Source organism: Balearica regulorum, chromosome 1 (genome assembly GCF_011004875.1).
Source record: "Balearica regulorum gibbericeps isolate bBalReg1 chromosome 1, bBalReg1.pri, whole genome shotgun sequence".
Lineage (NCBI taxonomy): Eukaryota > Metazoa > Chordata > Aves > Gruiformes > Gruidae > Balearica > Balearica regulorum.
In genome coordinates, this window is record NC_046184.1 from 8,282,707 (window position 1) to 8,301,390 (window position 18,684).

An 18,684-nucleotide genomic window follows, 5' to 3' on the forward strand; every position below is an offset into this window, starting at 1 on the left:
ACTACTCCAAACTAACACACTCCCAGCTTACTCACAGGAAAGAAATAAAACCTTCACCTCAACGAGTTAGTCTTGGCTCAGGCAACTACATCCACATTCCAGCCTGCTCTGTGTCCACAAAGAGACACCCTTCCTTGCCCAGACCTGTTTCATCCACTCTCAGCTGGCAGAGATGTATTTTAGGTGCGTGGCTCCTCACTGCAACTCAGTGGAAAAGGACACCACTACAAAGGCAAGGAAGAAAGATCTGAAGGAAAAGGCAAAAATAAGGAGACCAGTAGAACTGATGACCCGATCTTCCAAAAGCGAGGTGGAGCAAGCAATTAAAGAGAAGGCTGTTCCACATCCTACTCATGACCTTAACCAAAGGCTCAATGTCCTAATGGGTTTAAAAGGAACAACTGGGTGTAAGAATGTATGTCAGCCAGAGCAAGCCTCTGGGAATGTATGCCAAAGGAGGCAGGGCAGAAACCATATGGGTTTAGGACAGCCAAGCCTGATATAAATGAAGCTATTAAACTGCAACAGTGATCAACAGGAGCCCTGCAAAGAACATGACATGCCACAGGGCATTTAGTGGAACATCATTTTCTCACTGTTTGGTGGAAGAAATGTGAGTTCTGAAAAACAAGAATTTATAGAAAACAAAAATTGGAAAAAATGTTGACACCGGGTCACATCTGTCAAAGCTGGTGACTTTTTACATGCTCTTTAGGAGCAGCTACAATCAGCAGCTTCTACTGCAACCTCATAAATCAGGAAACTCTGACACCAGGGCAGGGCTGAGTATCAGTCAGTATGCTGCACATAAAAGGATAACACAGCCTGCCTTGCTTCTCAGACGGAAGGGCGTTGTTTTCTAAAGAAACATGCCTCCATCTGAACAGTATATTGACGTGTTGCTCACGGAACTGAGCTGCCTTTGGCCTTTTAGCCTCCCTGGAATGAAGAACCCAGAATGTCAACACCTAAAACAAAAGCAGTGACACAAGCTCATAGCATCACATGGGAGATTTTAGCTTACACTCTGGCAGAACAAATTAAGTTGTGCATGGTGACATGGGACTGTTTCTAGGATGTTTTCTACATCATCTTCTTTTTCGGTTCTCTTAGGCTTGAAAAGGTTCAGGAAGGGAGAAACAGACCACTACTCCCTAATCCCTCCAGAAAGGAACTGCTCAACAAATTCCAAGTAGTTAATGAAGAAAAATACGAAACTAGAGGGATGACCCCAGTCTCTCCACAAAGGGATTGTTTGTTGAGCTTGTGAGCTGGTGGCAGGAAAGGAATTTCCTACAATTGTTACCTTTCTGCTTGACAGACCACCTGGAGGAAAGTCTCAGACTGTCCTTCCTCAGCAGCACTCATGAAGGAGGCCAGCCGTGCCACCGGAGTTAGTAGAACTGCTCAGCTCTGCTCCTCACATCCTTCTCCAGGGCTTTTAAGAGGATGGCTCAGTTGCTTTATGTACTACAGAAGTGGAATTGAACTGGACTTAAACTTGAACTGGAAGAACTCTTAAGTACGTAAGTTGAACAAGCAAGAAAATTTTCAGTACTCCTAAGAGGCACTACAGGGATGTCCATCAAACTCTTAAAACAAACAACTGCATCCCAAAAAGTCCCATGCTAGTTCACAAGAGTCTCATAAAGGAAAATAAAATGTGCGGATTCTTGTCTCTTCATGCTCAAAAATAAAGAAAAACCTTAAAGAAGCTAAAACCCAAAGGGCTGCAAAACAAGACTCACATAGAGCCAAGAAAGGGGCTGAAAGTCTTTGTCGTCAGATGCCTGCAGCTCAGGAACAAAAGCAGTATTAGGTCACAGCTTGGCTCTTGCTAGTCAAGGTTCAAGAAAGCAGTGTACAGAGCTTCCAGAGAAGAGAATGTCATTTGTCATTCGCACATAGACAACCAGACAGCCATGTCTCTGAAAGAGGGTGCTGTCAGCCTGAAAAGAGTTTGAAAAAAACCTTCTCATAAGCTTTGGAGCTCTTTTATTAACACCATTTCACAGGTGACTCAGCTTACTTTACAACAGGGAGGCTGAAAAGCTGTCCCCTAGCTCTGGCTTTAACAACAGCAGCTTAATTAATACGATGAATACCTATTGATAGGCAATCATAACTGCCAATTGCCAGCTGCACCTCTTCACGCCTGAAGCCATCCCTGTTCTTTGTTCCTCTGCTGAACAGGCAACTTGGGTGCAACTCTTAGCACCTGCTGGGCCTGCAATCGCTGAGGGAAACTTTCAGGTCAACAAACTTTATATGCTGGCAATAAACTGCATGTTAAGGACTCCTTAAAAATGTCACCATACACTGTTCCCAGCAGGATATCATCTTACTGTCTCAGATGGTTGCAGAAGGAAGGAAGGAAGAAGTGACAAGAGGTGTTTCTGCTGTCCTTTTTCCGTTCTCCTTCAATAGCTAAATGGGCTATTTTAAAAAAAAAACAAATACAGAACAATTTTAATTAAAATTCCAACAAGCCTATATGATCCCCATTTTTTTTAAAAGCACACCTGTTTTGCAATCAGAAGACACTCCAGCAAACGGTCATGGGTGAATACTTGGCAATCCAGTGAACACATCACGCCACGTCACATACCAGCGAGTGCTGCCTTTCGTGTTTCCTATGACTAAATTAATTACAAGTTTTCTCCATGACTATGTAACCTAGAAAGATGTTATGGGCTTATTAGAAGGAAAGGAACTGTCTCTGTGATCAAGGGTGAAAGGGGAATTGGTGTTTGTGTAGGTATCTCAAGCTTTCTTGATTCCTCAGGTCATGTCTCACTATAGAGAAGGTGGTCTGCAAATGTGAGCACTATTTCTGAAAAATAAAAGGAAATGGAAGCCCCTTTCCTTTACTGTAAATTCTTGACCTGTTACTAATCCCATAAATCTGAGTAAAACAACCCAACCTTCCACTATATTTTCAAACATTTTAACCCAAGTTGCTCAAGTTCCTACACCCATCACAGCTTGTCCATCATCTTACAACACAATCACTTTCTCAATCTGTTTGCCTAACGAGTAGTGGAGAATTCCAGGTTGCCAAAGCAGAAAATCAACATCTGCTTCTTCTTTTTTTTTTTTTTTTAATTAGACAATAATTTTTGCCATGATTCACTGAGGAATTATGTTTTAAAACAGAAAAAAAAAAAAACTGAGCAAGGGGAATTCATCAAAATATAAAGTGGCACCTGTTCATTATAATGGATTTGGTCACAACAGAGGCTTGCTCACTCAGCAGGAAAGCTGCCCCGTAATTACAGCCAAGTCGCAACAGAAGAGAGTATCTATTCTCAGCTCTATCAAAAAGTGGATTTGTGATGCTGAGCAAGTCACTGAGGCCTAAATTAATCTGGAACAGGCTGTGGTTGTCAACACAAGACAACATGTCGGATACCAAATGCTGAGAGCGCAAAACATGCTTTTTTGGATGAGCAGATCAGTAAGAAACATCATAAATTACAACAGTGCTATGCTTTGTTCTATTATAGGCAGCATTTTGTCAAAAGTTTTGGAGCCATTTCACGTTAAGCACTCTTTTTCATGATTGAACAAATGCTTATTTTAGAATCAAGAGGCAAAATCCAAGTAGGTAGTTTGCTGAATGAACTTTAGAAAATTAAATTGATGATGTTTAAAATAAGCTAAAAAATTATGGATAAACAGATACACAGAAGAAAATTTAGTAAAGATGTTAGATTTGATAACACAAAGGCTGTGGACTTCTTGGTGCTGCAAAAGAAAAGCCAAGGACTTATGAATCTTATGCCTGAAGGACCGATGACATGTTCACCCCAAGACTATTTTTATGAATTTCTTCCTTTCCAAGTTATTAGTGAAGTCCCTAGTGTTTTCTTTTTTGTTATTCGTCTGTGGATTTATCATCTCAACAACAAAAAAAGGACACATTAAACACATGCTTTTGTAAGCTGCAGTACTAAATACATTCACAGAAACAACTCCAAGATGGAGATCCACATTGAAAAGGCGGAATGAGAGCTGGGAGCCTGAGGGCTTTCCTATCCCACTGGTGAATACAGCACGTTCTTCTCGAGAATGTTAGTAATAAGACAGAGACCCATTTATCAAAATCTGTCCTCTCTAAAATAGCATGTACTCCTCAACAGTCTGAGTGCTCAGCAGGGTCTCAATACTATATCTTCAGACACTACATCAATGTGAGTTCAACATATACATTAGTGCTTAAGATTACAGCAAATATTTGCTGCAGTTAAATTTCATTTCATCAGGAGAATGTTAATAGTCATCCTTTAATGTGAATGTTAACAAGTCAGCCTTAGCTTTGTTCATATCATCAAGATATATGATGTTATAAAGACAGGATTTCTACCCTCTACACTTAACCCAGCAGCCTGCCTGCACAGAAGATGTTGCCCCATCTGCTTTAACATTGGTCCCAAAAAGTGAAACCCAACAGAGGCAGAATTTTTACTGACACACAGCAACAGGATCCATTTCCAGTTTAGGACTGCATTCGGTTATGAAAGCAAAGAGGCTATCAAAAGCAATCCAGAGCCTTCCTCTGCACAGATTTGCCAGTAATACTTCTTGTTCTACCACCTTTCCGGCACTGCTGAAAGCAGCAACATCACAGGTACCAATGGCACCAAACTACAACTGGTAAATGTTTGAACATGGCAAACATGATTTGAACATGGTGTTAGCTCAACCAGGTGTGCGTCTTGAGGATCTTTGCAGCAGACAACAGCTTTCGGATGCAAAACCCCCAGAAGAGACAGACACAGTTGGCTGGGATCATGCAACTTCTGCCAGTGCAATATACGACTGAAAATCAGCACACGGGTATATCTGTATCAGTGTCAAGCAAAGTTATTCCAGACTGGGAACAGCTGTGCCAGCATAAACACAATCAGCTAGTGCGGAGCATTGTACCACTTCAACCCTACAGACAAAGCAGTACAACTTGTAGGAAAAGGTTAGAATCCCAGTAACATTTAAGATCAGACTAAAAAGTGCAGGTGAAAAAGTTAAACATTTCTATTAAGGACGTTGTCAGAAAAAAAATCCTAGCTCCTTCGTCTTTCATGCTATATGTAGGCAATGAGGAAGGAGTTACAAAAGGCTGAGATGACAAGATTTCAATCAATTATTCAAGTTTCATTAGAGCTCATATTATACATATATTTTACAAACAGCAATTAGAACCAAAATTAGAGCAACCTCACTGTCCACACACACTTAAGAGAGTCATTATGTTCCACACGCTTACAGTCTATGCAGAGGGCTGAACTGTTAATCCCTATTTTATATCCTCTATCTTCCTGGAAGCCAATGGCTTTTGGGGCTTACAAAATAGAAGAACTTTTGGAAATTTTACTTTTGACTGCCCTCAGTCAACATTGCATCCCTCCAGAAAGACATGACTCTCAGCTCGTCTTTCACACAAAAATAACATCCTGCTCACGTTTTAGGTAACTGTTTAATTTAGATTTTCCAAATAAAAAAGTTATTGGTTGCCATCTTCATCCCCAAACCTCACCTTGCCTGCACTATTAACCTGTTTGCTGCAAAGTTGGACAGCATGATATGCAATATTATGTGTTTTTGAGAAGGACGACAGTCACCTCCATGAAAGTTCACCAACATGGCAGCATCTTGTACGTAGCTAAGCTAACAACTCCACGGTTTCGGGTTAAATACCTTCTTTCAAGAGCCATTTCCCTCTTACAAACACACCTAATTAAACACACACCTCAGGAACTCCTGGTGGAACAAAGAGTAAGTCTTTGTGGTTGTACACGGGTGCAGATTTTGATTCAGGAAGAATTAATTTGTCTGCAAATTAATTTTGATCCATATCCTACTGTGCTCAGTGTTTTCCTATGGCTTCTATTCAACATAAACATTTACTACCATTGAAAACCCAGTGCCTTCAGGAAAACAACGTTTAGTTAAATTCACAGTGTTAAAAAAAACTTACAATAAGACCATTAAAAGTTTGAAGGCAATGGATGAACTTTGTAAGCCAGCAGCAGTGGGATTACTAGAGCGCATGCCAGCAAATGTGCCTGCCCATCATCAGAAGTACCAGTTTCACTAGTAGGGAAATTAACAAATTTGTTAGTTGTTTCCAGTAAAGTCAAAATGGAAAAGTTTGTAGAGGTTAGAGCACAGGCTTTTATCAGGGAAGAGAGATTTATGCACAATTTCAGAGTTCTTTAATCTCTTCCGGGGGGGTTATTTTCGTTGCTAGAGGGTGCTGCCATCCATTTTCAAGAAAACCTCTGAATGTATCTTTTAAATATCCCTTCCCAAAAAACTTCCATGCTGCATTACTTCGACAAGTGACTGGAGAGGCAGGAGGAGACAGTATGTTAAATGCGTAAGGCAGACACACAGAAGGCCAAGGCAACAAGAATTTCATCCAACTTCTCACATCTCATTCTCCCCTTCTGCACATCAGATAAATCAACATAGTTCAGCCATAAACACCTTCTATTAATCTTACCCAAGACCTCAGCTAAAAATTGAAGACATCAACCACTTGTCTCTGTCTAGCTTAAGACCTTTTATATATCCCACTCTAACCCTTGTTTATACCATTATTATTATTATCTAATTATAAGCAATGGCTTGATTAAAACATACATATTTATAGAAGCATTCATGTCACCTACCTTTAGGCCTTTAACTGCTGTAGCTAAAATGGGAAAGCAAGCTCCTTACAGCATTAGCATGGTTATCCAGAGGGCAAATCAAAGCAGCTATGCTGAGCGCTATGTCAAATGTCACCGCTCTCAAGCAGCTTCCAGAGACACTTGCCTTCTTCCACTGGGGTTATGAGAAGTCCAGGGAGCCTAGGCTCCCAAACTTCTTTTTAACAGCACTGGGAAAGGTCCCTTCAAATATCAAAATATTTAGAAATTCCAGCTCAAATTTCATAAACTACAGTAATACTGAACAAATCAAACCTTCCACTGCTTTCTACAATACCTCCAGTATGCCAGTTACTTCCAGTTTCACATACTGTATAATGTAAAACCATGGAAAATGCTCAGTTTAATAATTTCCTGTATTATTCACTGCATTGTGTGCAATACCTTGTGGATTAATTATCTAGATAACAAAATGACTGCAGGTGCCATTAATGTTGTCGGTCTGAAGTAGTCATCTGAAGAACCAAAGCAATGTGCTCTGGCAATCTGTGGCATGTGGGAAGCAGAACTGAAGAAGAACCCCTCCTGCCTGCTACATACGGGTGAAAAAACCCCCTTCCTTCCTGTGCAGGAAGGTGACTAAACCATTATGCAACTGTGGAAACTCCCAAAGATTAAGAAAATTGAAGAGACGAAAGGGCTTTCATACCTGGAAGCCACACTGTTCAAAAGAATGGAGAGAAGGGTCACCAAACACATCTGAAATCTCATCTTCATCTGAAATCCAGTGAGGAGCCCAAATGTCTTATCAATCACTACATTAACTTATTATGTAGTAAATGCTATACAGTGAAAGCTGGTTTTTAGTCCTGTATGTAGAATCCGAAGGAGTAATGCAACACCATCAACGGCTGAACTCACTGCGGAGCCCGCTGGATCCCCAGTACTGGCTGCTCAGAGGATGCATACACCCCCTCTTCTCCCCAAGCACCCAAATTGGCCAGAAATGCTCACCTCCTGGCATGAAAGTGGCTAAGCTAAACACTGGGAGCAGGCCATGGGTGGAACAAAACCACAGTCACTGAGTGGGATGATCCACTTCATCTAACAGTGACATCTAAAAGGTATGTACCCAGCCTAAGATGGTCCTTTTAGCTGGTCTAAGCCAACCTAGACATTTTCTGTAGAGAAGAGAAGAGAATAGCACCTCCAGGAAATGACCTGTTAGAGCAGGTCCAGAGGAGGACCGTGAAAATGGTCAGAGGCTGGAACACTGCTGCTGTGAGGAAAGGCTTAGAGAGTTGGGGTTGCCCAGCCTGGAGGAGAGAAGGCTCCAAGACAACCTTATTGCAGCCTTTCAATACATAAAGGGGGCTTGTAAGGACGACAGAGAGAGAGACTTTTTACCAGGGTCTGTAGTGACAGGACAATGGGCAACAGTTTTAAACTGAAAGAGGGAAGGTTTAGATTGGACATAAGGAAGAATTTTTTTTACGATGAGGGTGGTGAAACAATGGCACAGGTTGCCCAGAGAAGCTGTGGATGTCCCATCATCCAAAAGTCAGGTTGGATGGGGCTTTGGGCAACCCGGTCTAATGAAAGATATCCTGCTCAAGGCAGGGGGGGTGGACTAGATGAACTTTAAAAGTCCCTTCCAAGCCAAACCCATCTGTGATTTTATGACTGTTCACATTTATATTAGGATGGGATAAACATGGTTTTGAGGGTGCTATTACTGATTGACAAAAGCAGTCCAACGTTGAGAGGGATACCGCACCCAAGGTGCTGGACCCAGGACACCCACACCAGCAAAGGAAGCCCTCGAGCAGAATGACTGCTCTCCCTAACCATAGATGTGGCCATATACCACCACCAGGCTCAGCTTGCACAGCTGGAAACATCTCTTTCTGTGCGTCCTGGTTAAGCAAGAGGCACAGATTTCTGTTTGGAGGCCATATAAATTGCACCACTGGAAATACCAATTGAAATATTTCTGTTATTTCCAGGCCACCAAACACAAGTAGCACTTAACTAGTTTACTACTCTGGTTTCCAATTTGAGAAATGCCTTTAATGGAAGTGCTTTCTTGAACATGTACCAAATGCCACTGAACATAAATGTGCCTAAACTGTGTCTCCAAGAGAGCTCTGTTTTTAAATTAACTTTGAACACGTTCTAACCTAAAAAGGGAGGAGGAGGGGAAAAAAAAAAAGGAGGAAAAGAGGAAGAAGGTCTCTTTTGTGGCATTACTCTTTCTGCGAACACAGGAGGAAATAGATGTTGGTACAAGCAGAAAGGAAGACAGATTTACATCTCCCAGTTTCAAAACAAAGTGCTATCAGCAAAAATATTAGATTATTGATGCAGAGAGAGAGGAAGTTGCAAAGCTGCTTAACATTTCAAAAAGCTATGAGGCTTTTCACTCAGTACTGTAGCTGGGGAAAATAAAAATATTCTTTCAGTAGGATTTAGTAACTCAATAACAAAAGTCAAATAGATTAAATGCTGCATCTGTGGTTATAATTAAATTAACAACGTACTGATAGAATCATGCATGTTTTCCCCTTGTGTACCATACCCTGGGCAAAGATGTGCTGTAGTTGTACATATTTCCTGTGTTATAAATTAAAACACAAGCCAAATTTGCCCTTCCTGCAATGCTATTAAAAATCAAGGAAAATTACTCCAGGGATAAAACTGGCCCAGAGATGTTTTTCAACAAAGATGAGCTTCAGCATTAATTCTACCAAAATAGGTCTGTGTGGAAATCCTTGAAACATTTTCACTAGTGTTCCCAGAGCACTTGTTTAAAAATATATTGGAACAGATAGTTCCCAGTATTAAATAGGTGGAAAATTTGAAGACAGTGTTTTAGAATACTCTGTTTCCAGGTGATCAACATGATATTCTTACAGTCTGGATTTGTAAGGGGGGTTTTTTTGTTGCTGTTGCTGGTTTTTTTTTTTTTTCCCATTTCTTTTGGGGGTGGGGAGGGATCGTGGGTTTTTTTTTGTTTTGTGGTGTGTTTTTTTAAAAAAATTACCTAAGTATCTGCAGTCTTAAATAAAGGCCACTTCATATGCAGCTCAACTTGGGTGCCAAGAATTGAGGAGCTCAGAAACTATAGGTGTACTTGGAGAATCAGAGCCATGCATTCAAGAGATCACAAATTTTTACATCCAGATTACACAATCAGATAAAATACTACTATAAATAGCATCAGGTTAGACTCTCAGCTGGCATGAGCTACAGCCAGTCTACTAAAATCAATTAATCTTCCTCAGCTTATCTGACTCACTCAGGGAATGTGTACAATTATTAATATTACATTTCTCCATAGAGTCACATATGTAGAAGTGCTGGAAAGGGCAACGGCCTCGGTTAACCTTCATACGCAGTAGCACGATGCTGGAGGCTTGCATGAATGCGCCTGTAACACTTCTCTTGCAAGAACGCATCAACTAAAGTGATAAAAACAGCAATAAAACACACACAAGTTGCTGAAAGCAATTTATGTCCAGCAATTTGCACAGATAACAACCACTGTAATCGCAGTTTTGCAGAATCATAGAAAACCAGGCTAGAAAGAACTTCAAGAGGCCATTCACCCCTTCCCTGCCCCAGGGCGAGCTGTAGCACACCTACACACTCCTGACATCTCCTCCTTCCTTGGAGGGTTTTGAGCCAAAATGTTTCATTCTTGCTCTCAGTCCAAAACAAGATGTGATTTAAACCCAGTTGTTCATCTTGTTTTAAGCTCCAGGTGTTGGCCTTTAATGCTCATAAATGTACAGAACATCAAACTAGCTGACTAGTTCCTACGTGAACACAGAGCTGAGCTTTTGCTAACATGGAGACAGCAGAAGATATAAACAGGTAGGATTAATGATTTTTTAAGAGCAAGAGTCAAACAGCAGAAATAAAAAATCTGTTCAACAGATCTCCATTGCAGAAGATATTTTTAGAACATCTGGAGGAGACCACGGAGGTCATGAGAAAATCTGCAGTGCTGTCATTGAGGCCAACCTCTCCATGACAGGCACTGAGAGGCAGCGGGTGTACATACCCTCCTGCTGCCATACAGAAGAGGCCACTCTGTTCCCAGAGAGCACTATTCTCTCCAGCATTGCCCTGACCAAGCATGTTTTCCATTCCCCAGCTTTTACAAGCTTGTGACAAAGTCCCCTTGCGATGGCAATGGAGCATGTATTTCTCCCCTCCTCTGTTTTCCCACCAGAAAGTCACAGGCTCAGAAGAGAGTCCCACAGAGCAGACAGCTCCCGGCTCCCCTGCCTCCCAAACCTCCCGGGGCACAAATCCAGAGATGGAGACTGTGGAGGGAGGGAAGGGAGGGAGGCTGGGGGGGCTGGCAGGGAAAGCCATTAAACGTGCCACTTTGCAAAAACAGTACTTGGATGGTTCTCACCAGTGCAGGCGGAGTCAAGACTAAAGCGCTACTGACGGTGCTGCTGCCATAAGGTAAATGGAGACGGGCCTGGACATCAGATCCTAGTCTTCAAAAAGTTTTAAATTATTAAAGCAAGGCATCAATTCCTATAATAAGGAGCTGCAGCTTATTTAAAGAAAATAACACACTAATAAGAACATTTTTTTCCTTCCACATCTTCCAGGCATGGCATCGCTAGGATCTGTTTGAAAATGTTTCCATTGCTTCTGCCACAGTCCTGAAAACAATCTTGTGCTTGAAAGAAATGCAGCCCAGTCTCCTTATTGTGATTCTAAACCAGAATACATATTTCTTCTATTTTTCCCCATATATTTCTTTGCATGCAATTATTCAGACAAATCATACGCCTCAGTTTATTCCAATAATCGAGAGGGCTTTTTTCTTCTCTGATGTTCTGTTTTTCAGGGCAAGGGGTTTTTTTCTGTGTATGATCCTTTTTCAATTATGCAAAACCCAAGGCAAAAGTGTAATAAAAAATGCAACAACTCTCTTGCTTATTTTTGTGGTTTGACATTTTCATTTCATGTCATAATGAGTCTAATCAATCTACCCTGCATTACACATATATCACATTCCTAACCAGTATCAATTAGAAATAGATATCCAATTTCTTTCTTCCAGAATTGCATGAAAATTAATGTCACTTGTCACAAAAAGAGTTCAGACTACAAAGAACAACACAGAAAACACTAAGTATTTTAATTTGACACTGTTCTTCATGCAGTTCTCAAATCAAAAGCAACAATGTTAAATTCTATTATTAGTCCTCATGCTTGGATCATCACTCTGAATAAAAGAATTAATGAGATGGAGACCTGCAAAGAGTTGTCTTAGAAGCCATAAAACATTAAATTAAAACTAAAATTGAACAATTTGGTCCTTGCGATCCTCAGTAAATCATATAATCACCAGGAAAAGGCTTAAGTACTGCACAAGGAGCATCTGTAGTGGCTCTGTTCCTCTCTGTACAAGTGACAGGCAGGGTATCTCTCGGGTGACAAAGGCACAAGTCTACTCACGAACCGTATTAGAGGTGTTGTACCCATCGTGGTCAGGGAGCCGCGCTGGCAGTTTTCCATCCTGGGGCTCAAATTCTTGCAGCTGCCCATGCAGGGGACTTCCCTGCTCTCCTCTGACACACTTGCCCTTATTTTCTGAGAGGCAACAAGCACAATTGTCCCAGTTAAGCAGGAGGTGTCCTGCACCAGTTCATGCCCTCCCAAAGACCCAACTGGTCTCACAATGGCAGCTGCCATGAAAACAACTGCTCCACTTCGGCAAGGAGCAGCCAGTTGTTGCAACAGCCAGCTCTGCCCCAGCTGATTGAAGTGGAAAACGGCAACGTTTCTTCATATTGGTTACAGAAGCCTTGCCTTTAATTTCACTTGGAAGCTTGTCCCTGACTATCAGGTTTGTTCACTTGCTATGTCAGCCACTTGTTCCTTAAAAAGGGAAAAAAGGATGTAGAAGCCAGAGTAACACTGAGGTCTTCTGTAGCTATGGCTTCTGTATCTGTATCTCTAGAAGTGGCTGTATCACATCCAGGTATGTTGGCTTACCACCTCAGAACTCAGAGGGCTGCCCCAGTTTCAATTCCCAGTGCTGCCCATCACTCAGTCATGTGCTGTGAAATACAGGCTGCAACTACAGAAAAGATGGATACAGAGTACCAAAAATTCAGTGATTCAGCCTCAACTCTCAACCATTGACTCAGATGTCACATCCGTTTCATAAAAACATCAACCTGTTCTGCATCATTGTTAATGGGGAGAAAAAAAGCCGAGTCTTGCAGATGTGCAAAACTCAGACAACAATAAAACAGGTCACTGATCAGATAAACTCTGTGGACATGTTCACTGAGAAAGACAGCATGAATTTTGTTTCCTTGCAAGGTAACAAGACAGACAGTGATGCCTACTGCAAAATTGTCTCACCAAAGTTGAGTGACACAGTGAGGGGTCCAGGACGTTTGTATACAAACCCGTTTAAGCTGAATCCCATATAGCACGTACAGGAGTGCGGGTGCAAGAGCTGCACAACTGCTAGCTTGCACATTACCTGAATCTTGAACAAAATGCCTGTGGCCAGCTGTCCCAGGGATTTTCAGGGCAGACTTAAGAAAGTCTAACAGCTCACCAGCTGGCACTGAAACCCATGTTCGACAAGAGGCTAAAAAAATACAAGATGATCTCTTATTAGGTCCTGAGTTGCCATTAAACAAAGCAACAAGACAGACAGGATCCAAGGAGTCCCCTTTATTCAAGCCATCCCTTGAGGCCCAGTCCCTCTTAGAGGGACCGCAATTATAAAACTTTCAGTAGCGAACCATTAACCTCATAGTTGCCAAAACCCCAAAGTTTTAGTTAGCACACAAAATTTTCTCATACCCTTCTAAATCCTTTATACAATCAGCATATCAGCAAGTGCAGATTACTGGTTTTATCTTCATATACCAAACTGAATATAAACCTGACAGTTAAGAGTAAAATAAAGAATGATTTGCAGATTTTGAATACTGATGGTTATTCCCACTCCAATATTTGTATGTACCTTCCAAATACTGAGTAAATCAAAATCCAGAGAGAAATACACACTGTGGGCCAGATCTTTCAGCAGGTATAAGTCAGCATGGTCTGAACGACTTTTCATACATAATTACGCTGCCAGATACTTGATGAAAAGAATTGAATGGATGTCAGCATATGCTTAGTGTAAAACAGACAAGAGGACCTTTGTCAGACAAGAATTAAATTAAGACTCACTATAGGAACTGTATCATACAGTTTAAAAGAAAACCACACTACAAACACATGTGCAGGCCTGAAAACAGGAGTAAAAAGCATGAGGAATGTCAGCTGAGGTCTGCTCCTTACAAGGAAGGAGATTCAACAGCAAGGGATATTATTACCCACTGCATGGAGAGAACTGGTTTTATAGGAACTGGCAGGCTCGCTGCTCCAAAGCAGCTGCTTGAATATTTAGCTTGAAAGGCAGACTATTCCTTGCATTTTCTTTGTGTGTGTTTTAGCTGTACTGCTAAACCGCTCTGCTGACACAGCAGTGCCAAACAGCAATATGTTTCATACGGGACCTTTAGGCTGAATGAGAGTGTGGTAAAAACTGCACATGGTTCATATGGCACACTGCAGCGGAGACCACAGCACCGTACTGATGCCAGAGGCGCCTGGAAACTGTCGCATAACTTCTGAGGACACGGCTCAGTACATTCGCATCAGCAGGGTGGTTGTACATGAGCCCTTTTCAGTGCTGGCTATTTTGTTGTAAAGAAAGACAAAGAAGGAAGCAGTCGGTAAGAGACAGAAACCTGTGCAGTCAGGACAGCAGCAAATGACTCATATACTGTAGCGATGCATGCAAGGCTAGTCCACGCTAGTCAGAACTGAGTATTATGGATAATAACTCCAACAGCCTGAATTATACAGATGCCAGGTTTGCAGCCTACACATCTGCCAATTTTCTTGCTAGATACTGAAAAACGGCATATATCTAATCACTTACCAGCAATAATACCCTTTCCTGCTTCAATCTTCTGTTACACAGTTTCATCTGGTCCAAGAGACTTAAAATATATAAACTAACAATATCTGATTTTTTTGCTGGAACAGTGCAACAAAGTAACTGATAAATTGAAACTTAAAAAAGAAAAAAATTGAAGTTTGCCAACTGAAAATAATTTCCAAAGCCATGATTCAACTTTGTGTGTGATTTTACACACACATAGAGACACAGGTTTTCCACATATTAAACTAATGCTACCTAGAACAAAAGATGTGCTCAGCTTTCCTTTGAAAAGCTCATCACACAAGTGATCTAATAAATAATGAGACAACTGTAGTTTGATACAATATGGCTATTTCAATCTAACACAAAATCTTGCTGGAACTGAGGCTGAAGCCACACATTCTAAAGGAAAACTACCAGACCTTTCCTGGTGTGAATATTTAATATTTTGAGAGAAGGGAGAGAATTTTCTGTTTAGAAGTTACTTCATCAGAAGCACATAATGTTTTCTTAAACACTTTGTTTTAAATTAGGGATAACCAATTTGTAAGATTGGTTACAAAATCTCCAACCCCTCAAGCAAAGCAAGAACTCAATCAGAAAAACTGTGGACAAACAGGATTACCAGCCTGGCTTGCATGTGAGAATAGCCTGCAAGAGAGAATAGCCTGTTTAAAAAAAGGCAGAATCATATTTCCATGTGGAAAATTTTGAAATTATTATTACTAAATATAACATCTCAGATTTTTCCTCCCTATTTCATTTACAATAATACACATAGACTCATCTCTGCTTGTTCCATTAGATAACAACAGGTAGCAGAGCCAAAGTCACGTTCTTGTTCAAAATTGCTTAGGACTAGAGCAGTCCCTCCCAGGTTCCCCTGGAGGGGAGCAGCAACGCTGAGACCACAGGGCAACAGGCAGGCATGTGCAGGGGGAGAGGAATAGGAAATACCTGCATGGGGCTCTCAAACCCATCTTCTTCATAGGCCCCAAAGTATCTGCAAGGCAGCCAAAATTCCAGTACAAATCCAAACCGAGGAGGGGGGAGGGAAAGACTCAAGTATTAGGATGTTCCAATTTGAAAGTGTCATTGAGAATTATAATTCTGAGCTAATTACACTGGGAGGGGATAAAAATAAAGCAAAGATGATACGTTTGATATGGCACCTCGATGGCAAGAGAGAGAAGCATTTATTCTACCACACAAATATTTTATATTCACAGTCATCGCAGCAGTGTTGAATAAAGTGAAGTGTTGCTGCTGCTTGTATCATTCTCTGCTATGGCACCCTCTGCCATCCAAATTCCCACTCCCTCTCACACCTTTACAAAATGTCAGTGCAGTGACTTTCTAGGAATTTGGGCCAGGTTCAAGAATCCCCATCTGCTCCCATTGGAGAAGAATGAGATCAGACTGTAAATGTGTGGCAGTCTCCTACCAAGGAGACATGTGAGCACAATTTGGACACATATGAAAGTCAGTCCCAGCTTTCTTCATTCAAATTAAAACTTTAGACTCGCCTCTGTCTCTCTCTAATGAAGCATTCATATATTCAGTTCATCATCTATTTAGGTTAAGTGCATGTATAGTCAAGTACTCTCAAGACATTTCATTAATCTGCATTTATCTTAAAGATGTTTAGAATTGTAGACATGCATGCACAAGATGAGTTTTTCAAGACTTGAAAGCAATTAGGTCTTGAGAAAAGTGGCTTTGGTAGCACATGTTCTCACAGTTATTTAAATAAATTCAAATCAAATATATGTTTAAATCAGCAGAAGACTTCTTATTAGACACTGGCATTTTTTCCACTTTTAAGAGCTTTGTTGAATTGCTTTTCACTGCGTACTCAGGAGCATGCACTTATGCAGGTAGTGAGCTTGCAGGATGGTTCCCCTTGACAAACCTACACACAGTCCTCACTGGTTGAAAAATGAAATTTATAATACTTCGTCATTACAGTTGGTAGCACTACGGAAATACATATACAAAATATGTCTTTCATATCAAAATGTGTCTTTCAAGTGGCTTGCAAGAACAAACAGCAGAAATAGAGCCAACAACTGAAGAGCAGAGCAGCATGTCTACTGGGATCAAGTGCTGGAACAAACCTGGGTCAGTGACTCCCTGACTGCTTGGAAGGAAGCACCCAGAATAAAGAAAGGTTCTAACAGTAGAAAAGAAAGAGAGAATACACCACAGCTTCTGGACAACTCACATTCACTTCCTTATCTATTCTCTGAAGTACATAAATCTGGAGTCACTTTCTGGAGATGTTTCTCCGTACCTGACTGGTTATCACAGTAGTCCAGGGCTAAAGTTAGGAGCAGAAGCCTGCGTTCATCCACTTCCCAATTTACCTTCATGGCGGTCTGTGGTGCTGAGATCAAACTTCCTTATTTTGTAAGATAGGGAACATTAAAACAAAATTTAAAATTAACAAGACCAAACAAATCAAGCTACTTGCCCAAAGCTATACAAGAAATTAGGTAGAACTGGAAACTCAAAGTGGATCATGCAAGTCCCAGTTGAGCCCTGTAAGATTTGCCCTTCTGCATTTGACCATCTACTACACTTCCAGATGTGTAGTAATTTCAAATCCTGCCTACTTAAATTCTAACAGAAGACTCTTGAATTTTCCATCATTGGAAAAAGATGACCCTGACTCTGGTGGAGAATATTAGACTTCCTTATAATCCCAAGTGTCTCTCTTGCTTCTTTCTATTTATTTTCCTTTTAAGTCCATTTGTGGCCTTAAAAGAAGAATAGTCCATTTCTTGGCCAAGTCCATTTCTTGGCCACAAATGTGGCCAAGAAAAAACAATGATTACATTCTGCATGTGCGTAAAGCCTCAAGCCTGCTGTTTTAAAATGTACACGTAAGCATACAGATACATATGTACATACATATATACTCACACATACATACAGCTTTTGTTAATAATCAGAACAGATCTTGATGATTCACATCTATTTGATTTTTTTTTACAGTGATTCTTGTAAATAGCAATCCTCAAATGTGCAAACTATTAAGAAAATATGTGAAAAAACAAAGTCTGATTGGCAGACTAAAGTTGTAGGCTGAATAAGGCATAAGCCTGTTTAGCATTAATGCCAGAAGATCCCCTCTCACTCTCAAAACCTGACATACCATTTGCTTTATTAGCTCTAAATCAACTATTCATTTAATTTGCATTAAAAATAGGAAATTAGAAATTAACACAGACGATTTAGAACTGAAGTCATGCAAAGACAGCACTTCCTTTTTAATAGACTTTCAATTTGGACTATTACTGCACACTGCTGAATTGCTACGACAGTCCACATGGCCCACACTAGAAGTCTGTTGATAGAACTATTAAGATTTCGTTTACTAAAAGTTGATTAACTCAAGACTTCCTTTTCCACTAAGTGAATACTACAAACTGCCACCAACTATTATGAGTTTAGATCTGAGTGTATGAACTGAGTGTAGAACTGGGCGAATGTTATGTTATGCACCATCTAGAACTACAATTTCACACATCCAGGAAACAAAACTTTTTAAAACTGGGAAAAGAGAAAGAAAGGCAAGATAGTGCTTCACCCTTGTCAAAAAGTCACTGCAACTCAGATTAACTTAGAATTTGTGAAACTTTAGTCAAGAAAGTAAAAATGAAAGCCTGACCCTTAAAAAGTAAGGTCAGATGTTCCATTAATTTCCTCTTACATTTTTGTGAAGCATGTGGTCCAAGGTCACAGAAAAGTCTACTACAAGTCACAAATATGCCACCCGTCGAGATGCAAGAGTTTCACTTCCAAGCTACAGACAATTACCACCAAAACAGAGGACACCACTCCAGCACCAAGCCGAATAAAGTGAGCCAGAGGTCTTCATCAGCAATCACATTTAACAGAAAGGACAATATAGAGAAACAGCTCCTGTGGCTGGCACAGCTCCCGGTGCATTGGGGCAATTAACTCCACCAGTCGTAATGACACTGCAGTCGCTCACAACCCCTACTCACTGCAGGAGCCTTGCTAACAGTTGTGTTT

At 40.8% G+C, this 18,684-nt stretch overlaps 1 protein-coding gene across 5 annotated transcripts in view; it reads right to left on the bottom strand.

Moving 5' to 3' along the window:
• FAM107B (family with sequence similarity 107 member B) overlaps positions 1-18,684 on the bottom strand; it is a 63,677-nt gene that overhangs the window by 19,469 nt on the left and 25,524 nt on the right. Inside the window, exon 2 of one of the 5 annotated variants that reach the window (XM_075769262.1) lies at positions 10,000-10,114. The exons of the other annotated variants lie outside the window; for them this stretch is intronic. Within the exon in view, the coding sequence (XP_075625377.1) occupies positions 10,000-10,111 (112 nt within the window). The 5' untranslated portion in view covers positions 10,112-10,114. The remainder of the gene's footprint in view (positions 1-9,999; positions 10,115-18,684) is intronic. 5 annotated transcript variants of the gene reach the window in all.